At 37.8% G+C, this 17,181-nt stretch overlaps 3 protein-coding genes and 1 non-coding gene across 4 annotated transcripts; 3 read left to right on the top strand and 1 right to left on the bottom strand.

Moving 5' to 3' along the window:
* On the top strand, nucleotides 80–3,910 carry LOC18585852 (phosphoinositide phospholipase C 6). The gene is made up of 9 exons (XM_007008907.2): nucleotides 80–622; nucleotides 851–1,047; nucleotides 1,522–1,657; nucleotides 1,743–1,979; nucleotides 2,057–2,277; nucleotides 2,368–2,485; nucleotides 2,629–2,781; nucleotides 2,859–2,945; nucleotides 3,359–3,910. The coding sequence occupies exons 1-9, from the start codon at nucleotides 272–274 to the stop codon at nucleotides 3,650–3,652; spliced, it is 1,794 nt and encodes a 597-aa protein (XP_007008969.2). The 5' UTR covers nucleotides 80–271; the 3' UTR covers nucleotides 3,653–3,910.
* LOC18585851 (phosphoinositide phospholipase C 2) lies at nucleotides 5,035–9,576 on the top strand. The gene is made up of 9 exons (XM_007008906.2): nucleotides 5,035–5,474; nucleotides 6,188–6,384; nucleotides 6,898–7,033; nucleotides 7,110–7,355; nucleotides 7,456–7,676; nucleotides 8,026–8,143; nucleotides 8,558–8,710; nucleotides 8,841–8,927; nucleotides 9,033–9,576. The coding sequence occupies exons 1-9, from the start codon at nucleotides 5,178–5,180 to the stop codon at nucleotides 9,336–9,338; spliced, it is 1,761 nt and encodes a 586-aa protein (XP_007008968.2). The 5' UTR covers nucleotides 5,035–5,177; the 3' UTR covers nucleotides 9,339–9,576.
* Nucleotides 10,644–10,716, bottom strand: TRNAF-GAA. Its single transcript has one exon. It is a non-coding gene; the product is annotated as a tRNA-Phe (tRNA).
* LOC18585850 (NF-X1-type zinc finger protein NFXL2) lies at nucleotides 10,795–15,563 on the top strand. The gene is made up of 13 exons (XM_007008903.2): nucleotides 10,795–11,981; nucleotides 12,058–12,171; nucleotides 12,255–12,310; nucleotides 12,607–12,673; nucleotides 12,898–12,990; nucleotides 13,277–13,362; nucleotides 13,468–13,630; nucleotides 13,720–13,893; nucleotides 14,089–14,279; nucleotides 14,448–14,529; nucleotides 14,681–14,887; nucleotides 14,971–15,060; nucleotides 15,146–15,563. The coding sequence occupies exons 1-13, from the start codon at nucleotides 10,824–10,826 to the stop codon at nucleotides 15,302–15,304; spliced, it is 2,640 nt and encodes an 879-aa protein (XP_007008965.2). The 5' UTR covers nucleotides 10,795–10,823; the 3' UTR covers nucleotides 15,305–15,563.

Genomic DNA, 17,181 nt, shown 5'->3' with positions numbered 1-17,181 from the left:
AGTTTACTAAACAATATATACACATATATATATATATATATATATATATATATATATAAATAAAACCATGGTGTTAGGATGGTGCCTGTCCTGGTAACGTTGACTTCCAACGATCAAGCATCAAAAGCTCCTCATTTCAAGGGCCTGGAAAAACTCTCAATCTCTCTCTCCGTTGAATCCCAAAAGAACCCAAAGCAACCAAACCCGAAGAACAGGAAAGAAGAAGAAGGAAAACAAAGCAGCCAAGAAACTAATAAAGGGGAAGGACAAGATGAACGAGAACGTTGACAGTGGCAGCTACAACTACAAGATGTTCAACTTCTTCAACAGGAAGTTCAAGATCAACGAGGTGGAGCCTCCCGCTGATGTCAAGAAGGCCTTTGCCGAGTTCACAGATGGTGGAGCAGCCGCCGCCCTCAACATGACCGCGGAGCAGCTCAAACGATTCCTGGTGGTGCACCAGGGTGAGGTTGACCGGACCCTGGAAGATGCAGAGCGTATAATTCAACAGGTTGTTAGCAGGAGACACCATGTGACCAAATATGCTAGTCACTCGCTTAACCTTGATGATTTCTTTCACTTTCTCTTCTTCGATGATCTCAATGGCCCCATTAAAACTCAGGTTACATTTCTGATTTCTCCCCCTCTCTATCCCCTTGAACAAACATCCATGCTTGAATACAATCTTATGGCTAATTAAATAGGATCATGTTTTGGTTATTATGTTACCTTGTTGATGTTCCATTTATGGTTTTTGTGCTTGATGATGATTTTATTGAACTTTTCCTTCTTTGCTGATATATCAGAAGAATTTACTGCTTTAGGTTTGACAGATTATATGTTGTTCCAGGTACACCACGATATGACTGCTCCATTGTCACATTATTTCATATATACAGGCCACAATTCCTATCTAACTGGGAATCAACTGAGCAGTGATTGTAGTGAGGTCCCAATTATCAAGGCTTTGCAAAGAGGTGTCAGAGTTATCGAACTCGATCTATGGCCAAGTTCCTCGAAAGATGAAGTTCTTGTTCTACATGGAAGGTAAGAATGGTTACCGAATTCAGCAATTTCCACACAATTATGGGTAGTTTGAACTATAGATCTTATCCTCAATATTATTCGACACTTGTTTACTACACCAAGTAGTGATCGAATAATAGGGGCAGATGTGGTGCAGCATATGGCATTATTCTTATGATGTTGCTACAGCTATGAGAGGGTGTGACTTGTTTAAGAAAGGTAGGAAGTTGAATCCATAATATAAGGCCTAGTTTGGCAACATGTTTGGCTTGAAAAGCTGCACATTGCAAACACTAGTTTGAACCGAAGATTTCGAACCTTTTTGACATTATTGCATTTGCAATTTAAACCATCTTTGAAGGACTCAGGTGCAGTGCCAAACTGTCCATTAATCAACTGCAGTTTAGTGTAAAACCTTTATAGAATCAGCTTACTCGATTTCATTAGTTGTACATTGAAATTTCTCTCACAGCATCATCAATGAATAAATTGTAGGACCCTGACTTCTCCTGTGTCACTTATCAAGTGTTTGATATCCATAAAGGAGTATGCTTTTGCTACTTCTCCTTACCCAGTTATTATAACATTGGAAGACCACCTTACACCAGAATTGCAGGCTAAAGTTGCTGAGGTTAGTCATCACTTGTTTTTGCTTTCAATTTTTCTCTTTAATATTGTTTTTTCTATATGATGACCTCAAATATTTTCTCATGTAGATGGTCATTCAAACATTTGGAACTATGCTGTACTACCCTGAGTCAGATTGCTTAAGTGAGTTCCCTTCACCAGAATCATTGAAACATCGAATAATTATTTCAACCAAGCCACCGAAAGAATATCTAGAGTCTAGGTCCAAAGACAATTCGTCACCAGGTGAAATGGGATTTTCTGAAGAGGAATCATCCTCAAAGGAGATGCAGGACAACAAACCTGAGTCAGAAGCTGATGATAGGGTAAGACAGCAATTAATTTTGTCATAGCTTGACTTCTAAGTTAGCTAATATGGGAAAACTTTGCTCATGGGTAGCAGAGTGATAGTGATCATGATGATGAAGACTTCAACGAATGTACTGGCAAATCAGGCCAAACTGGGGTGTCTGCATACAAGCGCCTAATTACCATTCATGCTGGAAAGCCAAAGGGTGCCTTAAAGGATGCATTAAAAGTTGCAGCTAATAAGGTTAGACGTCTTAGTATGAGTGAACAGGAACTTGAGAAAGCAGCAGCATCTCACGGATCTGATGTTGTGAGGTACCTGTCAAATGCTCAAAGAAGTTTTTCCTTTCTTTTCCTCTACGTTCTTCTGTGCATGACCAATGCCGATTCATGCTAACTTTTCAGCTTTACTCAGAAGAATATCCTGAGAATCTATCCAAAGGGTACACGTTTTACTTCATCAAATTACAAGCCAACTATTGGATGGATGCATGGAGCTCAGATGATTGCATTTAACATGCAGGTTAACCCCAGCATTGCAGTTTTAGAATGTGTTTTAATCAAAGAAACACCTCTTCTTAAGCAGACAATGGGGTTTATTTGGACTATCACAGTGTTATCAACTGTAAAACTTTCTACTAATAACATTTGAATGTCCTTTATCAGGGATATGGAAAGTCACTCTGGTTGATGCACGGCATGTTTAGGGCCAATGGAGGGTGTGGTTATGTGAGAAAACCTGATTTTCTGATGCAGAAAGGATCACATGATGTGGTGCTTGATCCAAAAATAACGTTGCCAGTGCAGAAAATGTTAAAGGTGAGCATATTAGTTTGGCTCAAAGTTAAAGTGGTCTACATTATGACTTTTTCTTAGAGCGCTTTTACTACTTACAGGTGAAAATATACATGGGGGATGGATGGCGGTTGGACTTTAGCCACACACACTTCGACACATACTCTCCTCCGGACTTCTACACAAAGGTTTGAGAAAAATTCTGGCTATCTGATGAACTTAAAACTGGTTGATCCTATTTCATTAGTTACTATAACAGTTAGCAATATTGCTGTATATGCTTCTCATCGCAATATATGGGAAATTCTCATTTAGATGGAGCTTCTTTAGACAAGATCTGCTTTATTATGGTTTGTAAAAGCTACCATCCAACTGCTTCATTTTAGTGATCAAAATGAATGAACAAGGCTCTCCTAACCACTCATAAGCGTAAACTATTAGGAACAAAAGACTTGCATTAAATTTTGTGGTAATGTTATTAAAGAACTCGAAAGATAAGCCTGTGGCCCGGGATATGTTGGTAAAAGTAATTGATTGAGATGTGGCTCCTTCATATTTATGATATATGATGATCATAGCCAATCTACCAACCAAATGGCAGGTTTACATTGTTGGGGTGCCAGCAGATGAAGCTAAAAGGAAAACCAGGATAATTGGAGATGATTGGTCTCCTGTATGGGATGAAGAATTCACATATCCCCTGACTGTACCTGACCTGGCTCTGCTTAGGATTGAAGTACGCGAGTATGACATGTCAGAGAAAGATGACTTTGGTGGCCAAACATGTTTGCCTGTCTCAGACCTGAGGCCTGGGATCCGGTCAGTTCCTTTGCATGACAAAAAGGGAAAGAAACTCCCAAATGTAAGGCTTCTGATGAAGTTTGAGTTTGTATAACTAGAGTGTAGAATTATCCATCCAGGATTCTAGGCGGATTGCCCCTTTGCACCCCATGAGGTGTATGCAGGGATAAGTCATTGTAATTAGGTGAGAGAATTTCTGATATGCTAAAATGTCTAATGTTTGTTTTTTGCTCTATTCTGAAGCAATGATAGGAAATTTTGCACGCCACTCTTTTACCCTGTAGCCCAGAATTATTCCTTACTATTTCTTCTGGAAGATTTGATTGATGATCACAGATGATCTTAAAGCTTTTACCATGTCTTTCTGGAGCATATGAAAATATCTCTGTTGGCTTTGGGCTGGCAAATTAGTGTCATTGACAGGCCATTGTCTGATACATAAGATCTCTTCCATCTCATTGTTTATATACCAAATCCCAAGTTGCTTTTCGTCTTTCGAGAGCCAAATCTGTAGTGCATTTGCTCCAAGAACACTCTCAATGGAAATTGAGGATTGTTCTTGTAATTATCCTCTGCAGTCTAATTACAAATTTGGGTTTCCAAATGCAATGCCAGGATGTGGTTTCAGTGACTAAATTTGAGAGTAACAAATGAAAGTATGACAAATGGCATATGCTAGACATATCCTATCCAGGAAGTACTTCATTTTTTCTAATGAAATTGTACAAAAAAAGTTGAGAAGCTTTGACTAATCTCTCCAGCGTTTGAAAGATGTAACACATGGGGAAAAAGACCTACCGACAAAGAAGTTAATGTGGTAACTGTGAACTGGCCCAACATAATCAATGCTAATTTAACTTCATTTTTTACAGCTCTTTCTCATATTTTAACCAGCAATTTGCAGTAAACTATCCCCCCAATCTTCTGCAGGTAGTCCACTTCATGAAAAATCTAAATATTCTCTGACAAAAGAAGAAGAAAGAAAGAACCAGATAAAGGGGTATCAAATCAAATATACTAATTAAAAAAAAAAAACTTCTTTACACTGGGAAAGGCAAAAGGAAAACTCAGCCAGCAATGACATAGCAGCCAAGGGGAATAGCTCCCCACCATCAAAAGGACAAACAAAAGATTTTTCTATGAACAAGACTTCAATGGATTAATAACAACCTTTCATTCTTTACTTATCCAAGAGACAAAAGTGTAATAAGTTAACCATAGATTAATATAATCTAGGTGTACTTCACCATTTCCCCTATAACGTTCAATGATTGTGAAAAAAAGGCTGAAACTTGTCACAGTGACTTTTGGGCAGGTCATCGAGACGATAAGATAAAGATGGCCAATGCCGAATCCAACCGACATAACTATTCAATAGCCATCTGTCAGTTGGGGTCCACATCCATAGGTTGTAAATGGGACCCACATTCAGGAATGGGTCCCACAACCTATCCCCACCCAACTATTCTGGACAAACTGACAGAAAACATATCATTCATCAAAGCGCTGAAGCGACAGCCTCAGTAGTTAAAGCTGAACAATTTCAGGCAGTGCGGATTTGCAGATTGTCTTCTGGGTTTTTTTTTTGATCAGATATTTGGGGATTCCTGGAAAAACCAATGTCCAAACAAACTTACAGGGTCTGCTTCTGCTTCCGGAGGCGGTTTAGGCTGACAGTTTCGGAGGCACCAGAGGGGATCAAGAAGTTGTTTGAACAGTACTCTGAGAATGGGATCATGAACCTTGATGGGCTGCAGAGGTTCTTGGTTGAGGTCCAGAAAGAAGAGAAGGCCACCATAGAAGATGCTCAGAAGATTATTGATAGTGTTAAGCATTTTCACAGAAAGGGTCTAAATCTTGAAGCTTTTTTTAAGTACCTTTTTGGTGATATTAACCCTCCACTTGCTTCTCTTGGGGTAATAAATTTTACTCTCTCTTTTTTTTTTTTTGTTTTCCAATTTGGATATTGATTTATTAGGATTAGCTTTTCCTTTTCATTTATTTCTTAGGGATTGAGTGGTTTATTTCCAAAATTTGGATTTTGATTGTGACATAGAGGATTCTTGTTTTTTTGTTTGGTTGATGGGAAATTTAGGAGAAAAATTAAAATTTTGAAAATATGATCTTTGTTGTTTTCTGTTTGAATTTTCAGCAATAAACTCCAACCGAATTAAAAATGGATACTTTTCTTCTGAACCTTCTGTTTTTAGTAGGAAAATTTGGTGTTTTGGATTGTATGGGATTTAGATGGAAACAAATACTTATTTTCTGCTCAGCAAGTAATGTGTATTGACTGGGTTGGTTTGTTACTTTCTTAGCTTTGGAGGATGATCTTGTGATGATGCTGATTTGTTTGATGGCACATGTTCACCTATTTAACTTCTAGCTAAAATATGCCAATGTGTCTTTACCTTTGAACTGGTTTTGCTTTTGTTGTTCACTTATATGCTATACTGTTAATGTTGAGATTGGTGAAGGAAAAAGATTAGGATTAATCTTTTCATCTGAGCTTTTGTGATACCCCTTATCTGCAATTTACTTTTCAGTTTGATTGCTGAAAACAAACTTATACAATTTTCTACGGTTTGTGCTGATGTTGTTTATGTTATGTTCATTTCTTTGGTTTCAGGTGCACCATGATATGAGTGCTCCTTTGTCTCATTATTTCATATATACTGGTCACAATTCCTATCTAACTGGGAATCAACTAAGTAGTGACTGCAGCGACGTCCCCATCATAAATGCACTTAAGAGAGGTGTGAGAGTGATAGAATTGGACATATGGCCAAATTCAGCAAAAGATAATGTTGATGTTCTTCATGGAAGGTATGTTCTTGAAGTGCAAATTGTTCCCATTCGAAGCCTTTAACGTGGATGGAATTTCCATTTTGTGAAATGATGATAAATAATTTACTGAAAATGTCATACTCTCACTACAATCAGCTCATTTATTTCTGCTGATATCTTGAACATATATACATCTACTTGCCACCATAAGGGAAAACTGAAGGGAGAAGAAAATATGACTTGTACGGGAAATGGTTGCATTTATTTATTTTAACATGGCAATAAATTAAAGACAACAGTTGCTTGTTTATGTAACAGGCACCTTGCACATAGGCATGTGGTTGCCATTGTATGAGGAAACATCTGTAGGAAGAAAAAACATTACTCTTTATCAAAGCTGTAACTTTGCATGTCTATCACCTGCTTGAGATACAACTGATTCCACTACTATGTGACCTCCCTCTAACTAATCTCTCTAAGTTTTAAGATAACAGTCCGTCCCAGGTCAGTCATTTTGCTTTTAAGAGAATAACAAATAATTTCTTCATGTAGGACTCTGACTACTCCTGTGGAACTCATCCAGTGTTTGAAGTCTATTAGGGAGCATGCGTTTGTTGCCTCAGAATATCCAGTTGTTATAACTCTAGAAGACCATCTTGCCCCAGATCTTCAGGCTAAAGTTGCCGAGGTGAGTCTTGGTGCTTTTGATGGGAATTCAAACATCTGATGTTCCCGTAATTTATTCTTCTGTGGCTAATTTTTAGATGGTCACTCAAACATTTGGAGACGTCCTGTTTTCTCCCGGCCCAGAATGCTTAAAAGAATTCCCCTCTCCAGAGTCATTGAAGAAACGCATAATCATATCTACAAAACCACCGAAAGAATACCTTGAGGCCAAAGAGGCCAAGGACAAGGAGAATGATGCAGAGAAGGGTAAGGCTGCCAGTGACGAAGAAGCTTGGGGAAAAGAAGTTCCAGACCTTAAAGGCAGTCATGTAGCTGATGATAAGGTGTCTGCTGATGCTGAGTGTGATTTTTTACTTCAAATATGTTTTACTAGCTGTTTATTTAAAATTTACATTTTACTTCCTGGTTATTGTCTTATGGCAGAATGACTTGGATGAAGAAGATGAGGAAGATCCTGAGGATGGAGATAAGTCACAGCATAATCTAGCCCCAGAATATAAACGTTTAATTGCTATTCATGCTGGGAAGCCAAAGGGAGGATTAGATGAGTGGCTAAGGGTGGATCCTGATAAAGTGAGACGTCTTAGCATGAGTGAGCAAGAACTTGAAAAGGCGGCATTAACTCATGGAAAACAAATTGTCAGGTATTAAGTAAAAACTTTGGCAAATTCTGTTTATTAGAGATCATCTCTTGTTACTATTAAGTTGGTAGCTTCTTTTTCTCTATTGTGAGCATGCACCTCATTTGGTTATATTTATGCAAAGAGTATACATTTGTCCCGGCTTCTTGAGCTTTTGCTTCCACACTGCTTTGATGAATCTACTTCTAGATGATCTTAAAGTAGTGCACGATACATGTTACTAGTGAGCTGGCTGTTTTATTTGAAGGGCTATCAGTGGCTTGGCTGGTTTGATATTAGTAGTTATTTAGAACTTTCTGTATCACCATATATGGGTCTTGCTTTCCTCATTCTGATGTTTGTCCTGCTACAGGTTTACCCAGCGGAATATTCTTAGGGTATATCCGAAGGGTATACGTGTTGACTCTTCAAATTACAACCCATTAATTGGGTGGATGCATGGAGCTCAAATGGTTGCATTTAATATGCAGGTTTACGGTGCCCACCCCCACTCTTCCCCTTTTTTTTTTTTTTTTTGCTTTTTTTCCTCCCTTTAGCTATATTTTCTCAACATTCATTCTAGACTAGAGAGGGTTTTCCTTCTAATATTTATTTATTTAATATTTAGATGAAATAATGAGTAAAAAGGTAGAAGTATCAGGTATGGTAATATATCTTACTTCAACTGGTTATGGAGAAGGCATAATGGTTTAGCATAGCTCAAGGATATAGAGATGAAATTTGTAAAGACTATCCTAAACCTAGATGTTCGATCATCATTTAAGAGATAATAGTTTAATAGATATAAGAGAGGAAAATGGATGAAGCCTTTCTTGAGTGAACTTTTGCTAGTTGCTTCGCCAAATGCTAAGATTATTTTATTTTGTTGTTGGTGTGTGTGACAGGGTTATGGAAGATCATTGTGGTTGATGCATGGAATGTTCAAAGCTAATGGGGGATGTGGTTATGTGAAAAAACCAGATTTCCTATTGAAGTCCGGTCCACATGATGATGTCTTTGATCCCAGCGTTAGGTTACCAGTGAAAACAGTTTTGAAGGTGAGTGTTTACTGTTTCCCACCATGGGATATGAAAAATTGTTTATTCCTGAAGTACTTGTTGTACTCATCGATGTCTTTTTCCCTTTATTAGCTCAATCATTATAATTTCTTGTTCTTGTTTCGGAAAGGTGACCGTGTATATGGGTGAAGGATGGTATCATGATTTCCATCACACACATTTTGATGCATATTCGCCTCCAGACTTCTACGCAAGGGTAAGTTAATATAAAGTAATACCAGTTCAATGCAAGCAACCTTTTGTATCTTGCAATACCTCCCATAAAGATCTTTACCTCGGAATTTGGTTAATCTGTGTCCAGGTGGGGATTGCTGGAGTCCCAGCAGATAATGTGATGAAGAAAACAAAGACATTAGAAGACAATTGGGTGCCTTCTTGGAATGAGGAATTCGAGTTCCCTCTAACTGTTCCAGAATTGGCTCTACTTCGGATTGAAGTACACGAATATGACATGTCCGAAAAGGATGACTTCGGAGGCCAAACATGCCTACCAGTTTCAGAGCTAAGAAGTGGGATCCGAGCAGTTCCCCTCAACAGCCGCAAGGGCGACAAGTACAACTCTGTAAAGCTCCTTATGCGCTTTGAATTGTCTGATATAAGAGTTTAAGATTTCCTTGAAACCAACCCTCAAATTCTTTGATGGTATTGTGAGCTTGTGTGCAGTTGTCTACTAGTGTTTGCTGTGTGACATACCATGAATAATATCTGCTACGTATTGCTGCTACCATTGCGGCGTGTAATTAGCAATATTTGTAGTCTGCTATACATAAGTATGTGACAAAGAATCTTACACCAGTTGTGTAATTAGTAAGTTTGATATTAGTTTATCTGTTATTGTTGCTTTACTTTCCATTGCAGAACTTTGTATTGTTTTATCATCTTCGCTTGCTGGTTTCATCAATCTGCAAGGTCTGAAAAGTTTTTGATCCTTTTCGAAAATACATTTTCACAACTTCTGGTCCAGTGATTTCATTCCGAGATATAAGCCTTTGCAGTGTATTTCAAGATAATGTTAAAAAACCTGGGTTTATATTTGATGCATTAATAATGTATAGTTTTTATATACCATTAGTTCACTAGAAAACATCACAGTTGTTAATAAGCAAAAATAAAAGTTTAAATCTTGAGTTTATATATATTCGATGCATTAATAAAAGTTTAAATCCCGAGTTTATATATATTTGATGCTTTAACGTCACGTTATTAATAAGTAAAAATAAAAAATTAAATTTCAGATTTATATATATTTGATGTTTTGACATACGTGGTTAATGAATTTTATACAATATTAATAAACAAAAAAATTAAAACCATAAGATATTAATAAAGAAACGATCTTAACAAAAAGAATTATGATAAAAAAGTATGGTATCAATAAACAACAAAATTAATATTGGATGTTATTAATAAAAACAATGTATAATAAAAAAGTATGATATTAATAAACAAAAATTAAAACGGTGCAATATTAATAAAAAAGTATGATTAAAAAAGTACGATATTAATAAACAAAAAAATTAAAACTGCACAATAGTAATAAACAAACGATATTAATAAAAAAAGTTCAATATCAATAAAAAAATTAAAATGGTAGGAGATATTCATAAACAAAAAAATTAAAACTATACAATATTAATAAAGAAATGATATTAATAAAAAAAAGTTCGATAAAAAAGTACAATGTTAATAAATAAAAAATTAATACTGTGGGATAATGATAAAAAAATATGATATTAATAAATAAAAAAATTAAAATAATACAATATTAATAAAAAAAGTATGATTAAAAAGTACGATATTAATAAACAAAAAAAAATAAAACAGTACCGTGTTAATAAAAAAATAAAACAAAAAATACATGATATTAATTAATAAATAAATAAATTATACAATATTAATAAAATTAAAAACTTGCGGTGAGCGTGGATCGAACACGCGACCTTCAGATCTTCAGTCTGACGCTCTCCCAACTGAGCTATCCCCGCCTTTTTAATTTTTTAAGAAAATAACGGCTATCAGCTGATCACACATGACTTTCTACCCGGTAAAAACCCGGCAAAACCCACACTGCCAGAAAACTCAAATCTCCAAAATGAGCGCAACTGCAAACTATCACCCGCCACCTCCATCGCAGCCGCCGTTCTCGGATTCGGACTCCGATTCCGATACTGACAACTTTCACATTGGATCCGACCTCTCGAATTCCATTTTCAAAGCCTACCTCGAATTTTCGTCGTCTTCATCGTCATCATCATCATCTTCTATCACAGCCGTTGATCTCTCCAAGATCCAATCTTTTCTGACTTCCTCCTCCTCCGGCGCTCTATCATGCCTTATATGTCTCGAAAGAATCCGCCCCTCGGATCCTACCTGGTCCTGCTCTTCCCTCTGCTTCGCGCTCTTCCACCTCTTCTGCATCCAATCCTGGGCCCGCCAATCTTCCGAGCTCTCTGCCGCACGCGCCTCCGCACGTCTCCCAATCACCGCCGAAGTCGCGGCTAAACAAGCCACCTGGAACTGCCCCAAATGCCGCTTCTCCTACTCCAAATCTCAAATCCCAAAATCTTACCTTTGCTTCTGCGGCAAACTCCAAGATCCTCCTTCTGACAACCCTTGGATTCTCCCTCATTCTTGCGGTGAAATCTGTAACCGCCAGTTGCCCAACAATTGCGGTCACTTTTGCCTCCTTTTATGCCACCCTGGACCCTGCCCTTCCTGCCCGAAATCCATCAAAACTCGTTGCTTTTGCGGTTCCGTCGAAGATTTCCGCCGTTGCGGTTTCAAGAACTTTTCTTGCAATCAACCTTGCAACAAACTCTTAGATTGTAACAAACATCGCTGTTCTGAAATCTGTCATCCAGGCACGTGCCCTCCTTGCCGTGCACGTGACATTTACTGTTGCCGGTGCGGTAAAAAGGAAGAAGAAAAAGATTGCTGTGACCGGGATTTTCGCTGCGAAAATGAGTGTAAAAAGTTACTTAATTGCGAAAAACATCTTTGTGAAAGAGGATGCCATGCAGGAGATTGCGGGGAATGCCCGTTGCAAGGGAAACAGTCGTGTCCCTGTGGGAAAAGAGTTTATGAAGGGATGCCGTGTGATGTGGCGGCGCCCGTTTGCGGTGCAACTTGTAACAAGTTGTTAAATTGTGGTTTCCATAGGTGTCCGGAGAGGTGTCATAAGGGACCTTGTGTGGAGACTTGTAGGATCATGGTTAAGAAATCATGCCGGTGTGGAGGATTGAAGAAAGAGGTAGAATATGATTGATTGATTTTCAGTTACGGTTTTCGAGTTTCTCCCATGAATGTTTTAACTGAATTTAGTGTAGGTTCCTTGCTATCAAGATTTGTCATGTGAGAGGAAGTGTTTGAGAACTAGGGATTGCGGACGCCATGCTTGTAAGCGTCGTTGTTGTGATGGAAACTGCCCACCATGTCCAGAGGTGTTGTGCTTTATCCTACTGTTTTTATTTTTGTTGAAATTGTTTTGTGTGTGTGCAATGCTATATAATTATGGATGTTTCAGGTTTGTAATAAAAGGCTTCGGTGCAAAAACCACAAATGCCCTGCACCTTGCCATCGGTATGCTTCATATTCATGTTTCATTACTTGCATTTCTTATGAGTATCATGTTGTGCAATAAATCTGTTAGATTAGAAAATGCTAAATAAAGTCAGCTGCTTAGCATCTTTATCATGCCTGTTGTAGATGGAGTAAATATTCATCATCTAAACTTTTCAAAATGAAGTCCTAGTCGGCTTCATTATATAATTATCTTGGTAACTATAGGAGAAAAGAATGGCTCAGATGCTATACATTCTTTACTATTAGTACTTTCTAGATGGCAAATGTGCTAATTGTGAGTTTCATTATTGTAGAGGTGCCTGTGCTCCATGTCCAGTTATAGTGACAATTTCATGTGCATGTGGTGAGACACACTTTGAGGTGAGAGCTTGGTTATTAAGGATTGTCTATTCATTTATAGATAGATATAATCACTGCATTCAACTGGTAAGATCTCATATGCTGGCTAGAAAGTGGTATGATCGCCATGATGGGTTTGTGGTGTTTTGGCAAATTGCTCCTATATGTTACTTTATATGCATAAAGTTAATAATATGAGCCATTTTTGGTAAACATTTTGTGATGGTCTCTATAATTTGTTCTAGGTTCCTTGTGGTACTGAGATGGATCAAAAGCCTCCTAAATGTCGTAAATTATGCAAGATAACTCCCTTGTGCAGGCATGCATCAAACTTGAAGGTACTATTGATTTTTTATTTCTTTTATATTTCCAGCTGGAGCTTAATATACTAATTTTCTTGAGACTCTGTTGTGCTATTTTGTTGATGGTAATGTGACAGTGCCTGAGTTGATGATGCCATCCATAAATTTGATTTTCTTTATCATGTTTGAAAGCTTCTATATTTATGCACATATCTCTCATGAAAGTGGATATATCTGTTTCACAATTTACTTACCATAAAGGAAGTATAGCATATCTTGCTGAAGTTCTCCTAGCTAGTAATTCTCATCCATATTTTACCAGCCACACAGATGCCATTATGGAGCTTGCCCCCAATGTCGGTTACTTTGTGAAGAAGAATATCCATGCGGTCATAAGTGCAACTTAAGGTTTGCCAAATATTTTGTTGATATTTACTTTAAATTGTGACTTCAAACTTTTCTCTACAATACATTTCTGTTAGCTGAGTTTTTCTTCTCCTTTTCATATTCCAGGTGTCATGGGCCAAGACCTCCTCCTAATCCAGAATTCATGTTGAAACCCAAGAAAAAGAAATTAAATCATCAGAATGAGTGCACTCCTGGCACTCCTTGCCCTCCTTGCCCAGAACTTGTTTGGAAACCATGTGTTGGCCAACACATTGGTGCAGAGAGGATGGTTAGTTTTGCAAATAGCTTCTAATCAATATATTTGATTGTCCAAGACTGTCTACTTGACTTTGAACTCATTCTTCTTCCTTCTTTCAGATGGTTTGCTCAGATAGAGCACGATTTTCTTGTGATAATTTATGTGGAAATCTTCTTCCTTGTGGCAATCACTATTGTACGAAAACTTGCCATTCCCTGGAGATTCAGTCGTCATCATCAGGATATCACAAAAGAAGTGAGTCTTGTGAAGAATGTAATCTCCCTTGCCAGAAGGTGCTTCTCATCCCCCTCATTTATTATGATATTGACTCCTGTTAATCTTTTTGTTCACTCGTTTTGCTCTCTTTGTCTCTTGGGTGGTTTAAAAGCATGAGGCTGCTGTCAGCAACTTATTGATACCATAGTATATCTAGTTACAAGAGACATTGTTTTGTTTTCAATTGCCTTATCTCCTAAATATTTGCGCAGGAGAGGATGCCCAAATGTTCTCATCCCTGCCCCCTACCATGTCATCCTGGAGAATGCCCTCCTTGCAAAGTGCTTGTGAAACGGTCATGTCACTGTGGTGCAATGGTCCATGCATTTGAGTGCATCTATTATAACAGCTTATCTGAAAAGGATCAAGTGGCTGTTCGCTCATGTGGAGGGCCTTGCCATAGGTAGTTTATTAATATACTCCTCTCTCTCCCCTGCTGCGACTTTTTAAGTTATTGGAATGTTTTCACTGTCCTAATATCAATGAGATACATTTCCATGTATCAGAACTGGTAAATAATGTTTCACTGCGATGCATTTCTATACTAAAACTTTTGAAACTTGGGTTGCAGAAAGTTGCCCAACTGTACGCATCTATGCCCTGAAACATGCCATGTTGGTCAATGCCCAGCACCTGACAAGTGCAGCAAAAGGGTAATAATTTTAGTTAATTCAATATATCTGTTTATTTAACAGAACTACTCAGATGCAGTCTCTGGAACTTTAGCAATATTGTAGCAGAGTTTATGATCACAATTTGTGGTGTTATTAATTTCCTACTTAATCTCTATCTTCTATGTGCAAGGTTACTGTTCGTTGTAAATGCCAAACCTTGAAGAAGGAATGGGTATGCCAAGATGTGCAGGCAGCATATCGTGATACTGGTCGTGATCCTAACGATATATCAAAGAACCAGTTTGGACTTGGACTTCTGCCCTGCAATTCCAATTGTAAGAGCAAAAAACAGGAGGTTGATTCATCTCTACAATTGCGCAAGCCTAAGGTTTTGGAGGTAAGATCTTTTAAATTGAGGTTGCATTGTTTAACTTCTGTTTCATCATTGATTTGTTTATACCATTGCATTCTTTATTGAAGAAAAAGGACCCAGAAATTGAAAAGCATGGGCCAAAGCGAAGAAAAAGGCGTGATCGGATTCAAGAGGACAAGCAAGTCTCAAGACTTCAGGTATGTTGTTCTCTTCACACACTTAAGTGAGCATTTCCAATTCACTTCTCTTTCTCAACAACATTTAACTTTGTCTTTCCAACAGAAATTTGTTGCCACCATGAAGCGGCTGCTTCTGTTCATCATCATTGTAGTAGCTCTGATGGCAGTAACCTATTATGGCTACAAAGGTCTCTTGAGACTCTCCGATTGGATGAATGACATTGAAGCACAACGAGAAAGAAGAAGACATCCGCGAATCTGAATCAGAACTTCCTATCATTCCAATTTTTGTTACATAAACTGAACTTACAATTGATTTTTTGCTCACTCACCATATCCATTCTCTATAAACTTTGGGGAGTGATCGAAATTTTGGAAAAAAAAAAAATTCTTTTAATTTTCCATAGACGATACAGTCCTTTTATATGTGCTAGTACATGCTGAGCATATGTTCAAGCTCATTACCGCAATAAAAAAAAGTACCCCGTAAACATCGGGAAAGTCTGTCTGTTCACGTGGCATATGACATGGCAAGCTGACATACTAATACCCACTCGTCTACTAGAGTGGCTATTTAGCGATGAGATTAACCTGATGTATGGCTCTGAGATTGATAAGAACTTTCCCAGGAAATTGGCTTTTGCCATCAGCATCCATTTGACTTGGTCTCCTACATTGCCCTTCTCTGTTCTTTCTCTTTTCCCGCCCGAATCACAAGGGTCTACGACAATAAAAAGGTGGGCTTGAATGTGAGACAAATTGGGGTCAATATGTCAATAATTTCAGCCTAGAGATTCTGTATTAGTTACAATGTTGAATATTCTAGATATGTTTAACTTTTGCCTTAACATGGAAAAACTGACCGGTAGAATTCATGAGCATTAAATTACATACCATATGGCAAAAACAAAATTAAAAAATGCATTGAGTGATGACTGATGAACCAAATTCTTGGCACCAAGTCCATGCCCAAAGCTTCTCCTTTTTCTGATTTTCAATTTCAGTCCATTGAAGATAAATCAAAAGTCCAAAAATTTCAGGAGATGTCAGATGTTGGTAATGATGACATCACATCTTATCAATAATGGGGAATCTGAAATTTTTTAATTTTTTGAAAAAGAAAAACCCTTTATTCAAACTAAAAATTTAGTATCGAAATTTATTAGGAATATGAGAGAGTACCATTAATAATATATCATTGACAGTACTGTAACTTAATTGTACTATCATCTGTATAACTAGTATAATTACATTAACAATGCAGAGTGGGGAGTGTGAAAAGGTATAATAAGATATAGTTTCACACTTCGACCATACCAGTCTTGATTTTGCGAACACTTTCCACAACACCCTTTTTATCATTCCACAAATTTAACCAAGCAAATGAATAAATAAGGCCGACAGGAAAGAGGCGGGTCACCGGCCAATCGAGCCACTACCCATGAGTCCTTGAACCGCCTTATCTGGCTCACCAAGGACCACCGACATTTAATTTCATTTAAATGTGTACTTTAATTCTTCCGCTTTCACATTAATTATGAGTCACCGCTCCAATTCAGAATCATTCCATAAGGAATCAATGGCACTAAGAGAATCCAATTTACCAATTAATGAATTTTGAGATTTTACTGTACCTCAGTACAGTCATGCCAACTCGGAATCTCGATGGTACACGTGTCGAATGATTAGGATAACCACTAGGCCTTATTGTACTGACCAAACCCATGGTTCAAAGTCAATCTCCTTTATCTAGATTTGCCCATACGTGTGAATTTGTATAAAAAATGTGTTCCAAGCTATGGACCCATTTGTTTTGCCTTTGTGTTTGTTGGACCATTTCAGTGCATGGGTGTTTGACAAAATCTGAGGCTCGTGCCCCTGGTGGGCTGTAGAGTTCCAGAGTGAAACACGCGACCAAACCTGATGCAAGTTTCAAAGCACATGACAAAAGCTAAAAGTCCCTGTCCACACGCCTTTTTGGTTCCTTCTGGTTGGCTACTAGGCTTTGTCAGGTTGGCCCCCAACAGTGTGAGTACTTTTTCTTTTTGGCTTCTTAGTTTGAAATGAACCCCAAATGGTCAAATTAGAAAAGAAAGAAGAAGAGAGTAATCAAGCTAAGCTCTGCCATGGCAGAAAAGA

Source organism: Theobroma cacao, chromosome 10 (genome assembly GCF_000208745.1).
Source record: "Theobroma cacao cultivar B97-61/B2 chromosome 10, Criollo_cocoa_genome_V2, whole genome shotgun sequence".
In the NCBI taxonomy this organism is placed as follows: domain Eukaryota; kingdom Viridiplantae; phylum Streptophyta; class Magnoliopsida; order Malvales; family Malvaceae; genus Theobroma; species Theobroma cacao.
Note: the sequence above shows the minus strand (reverse complement) of the source record. Positions and strands in the feature narration are given on the sequence as shown.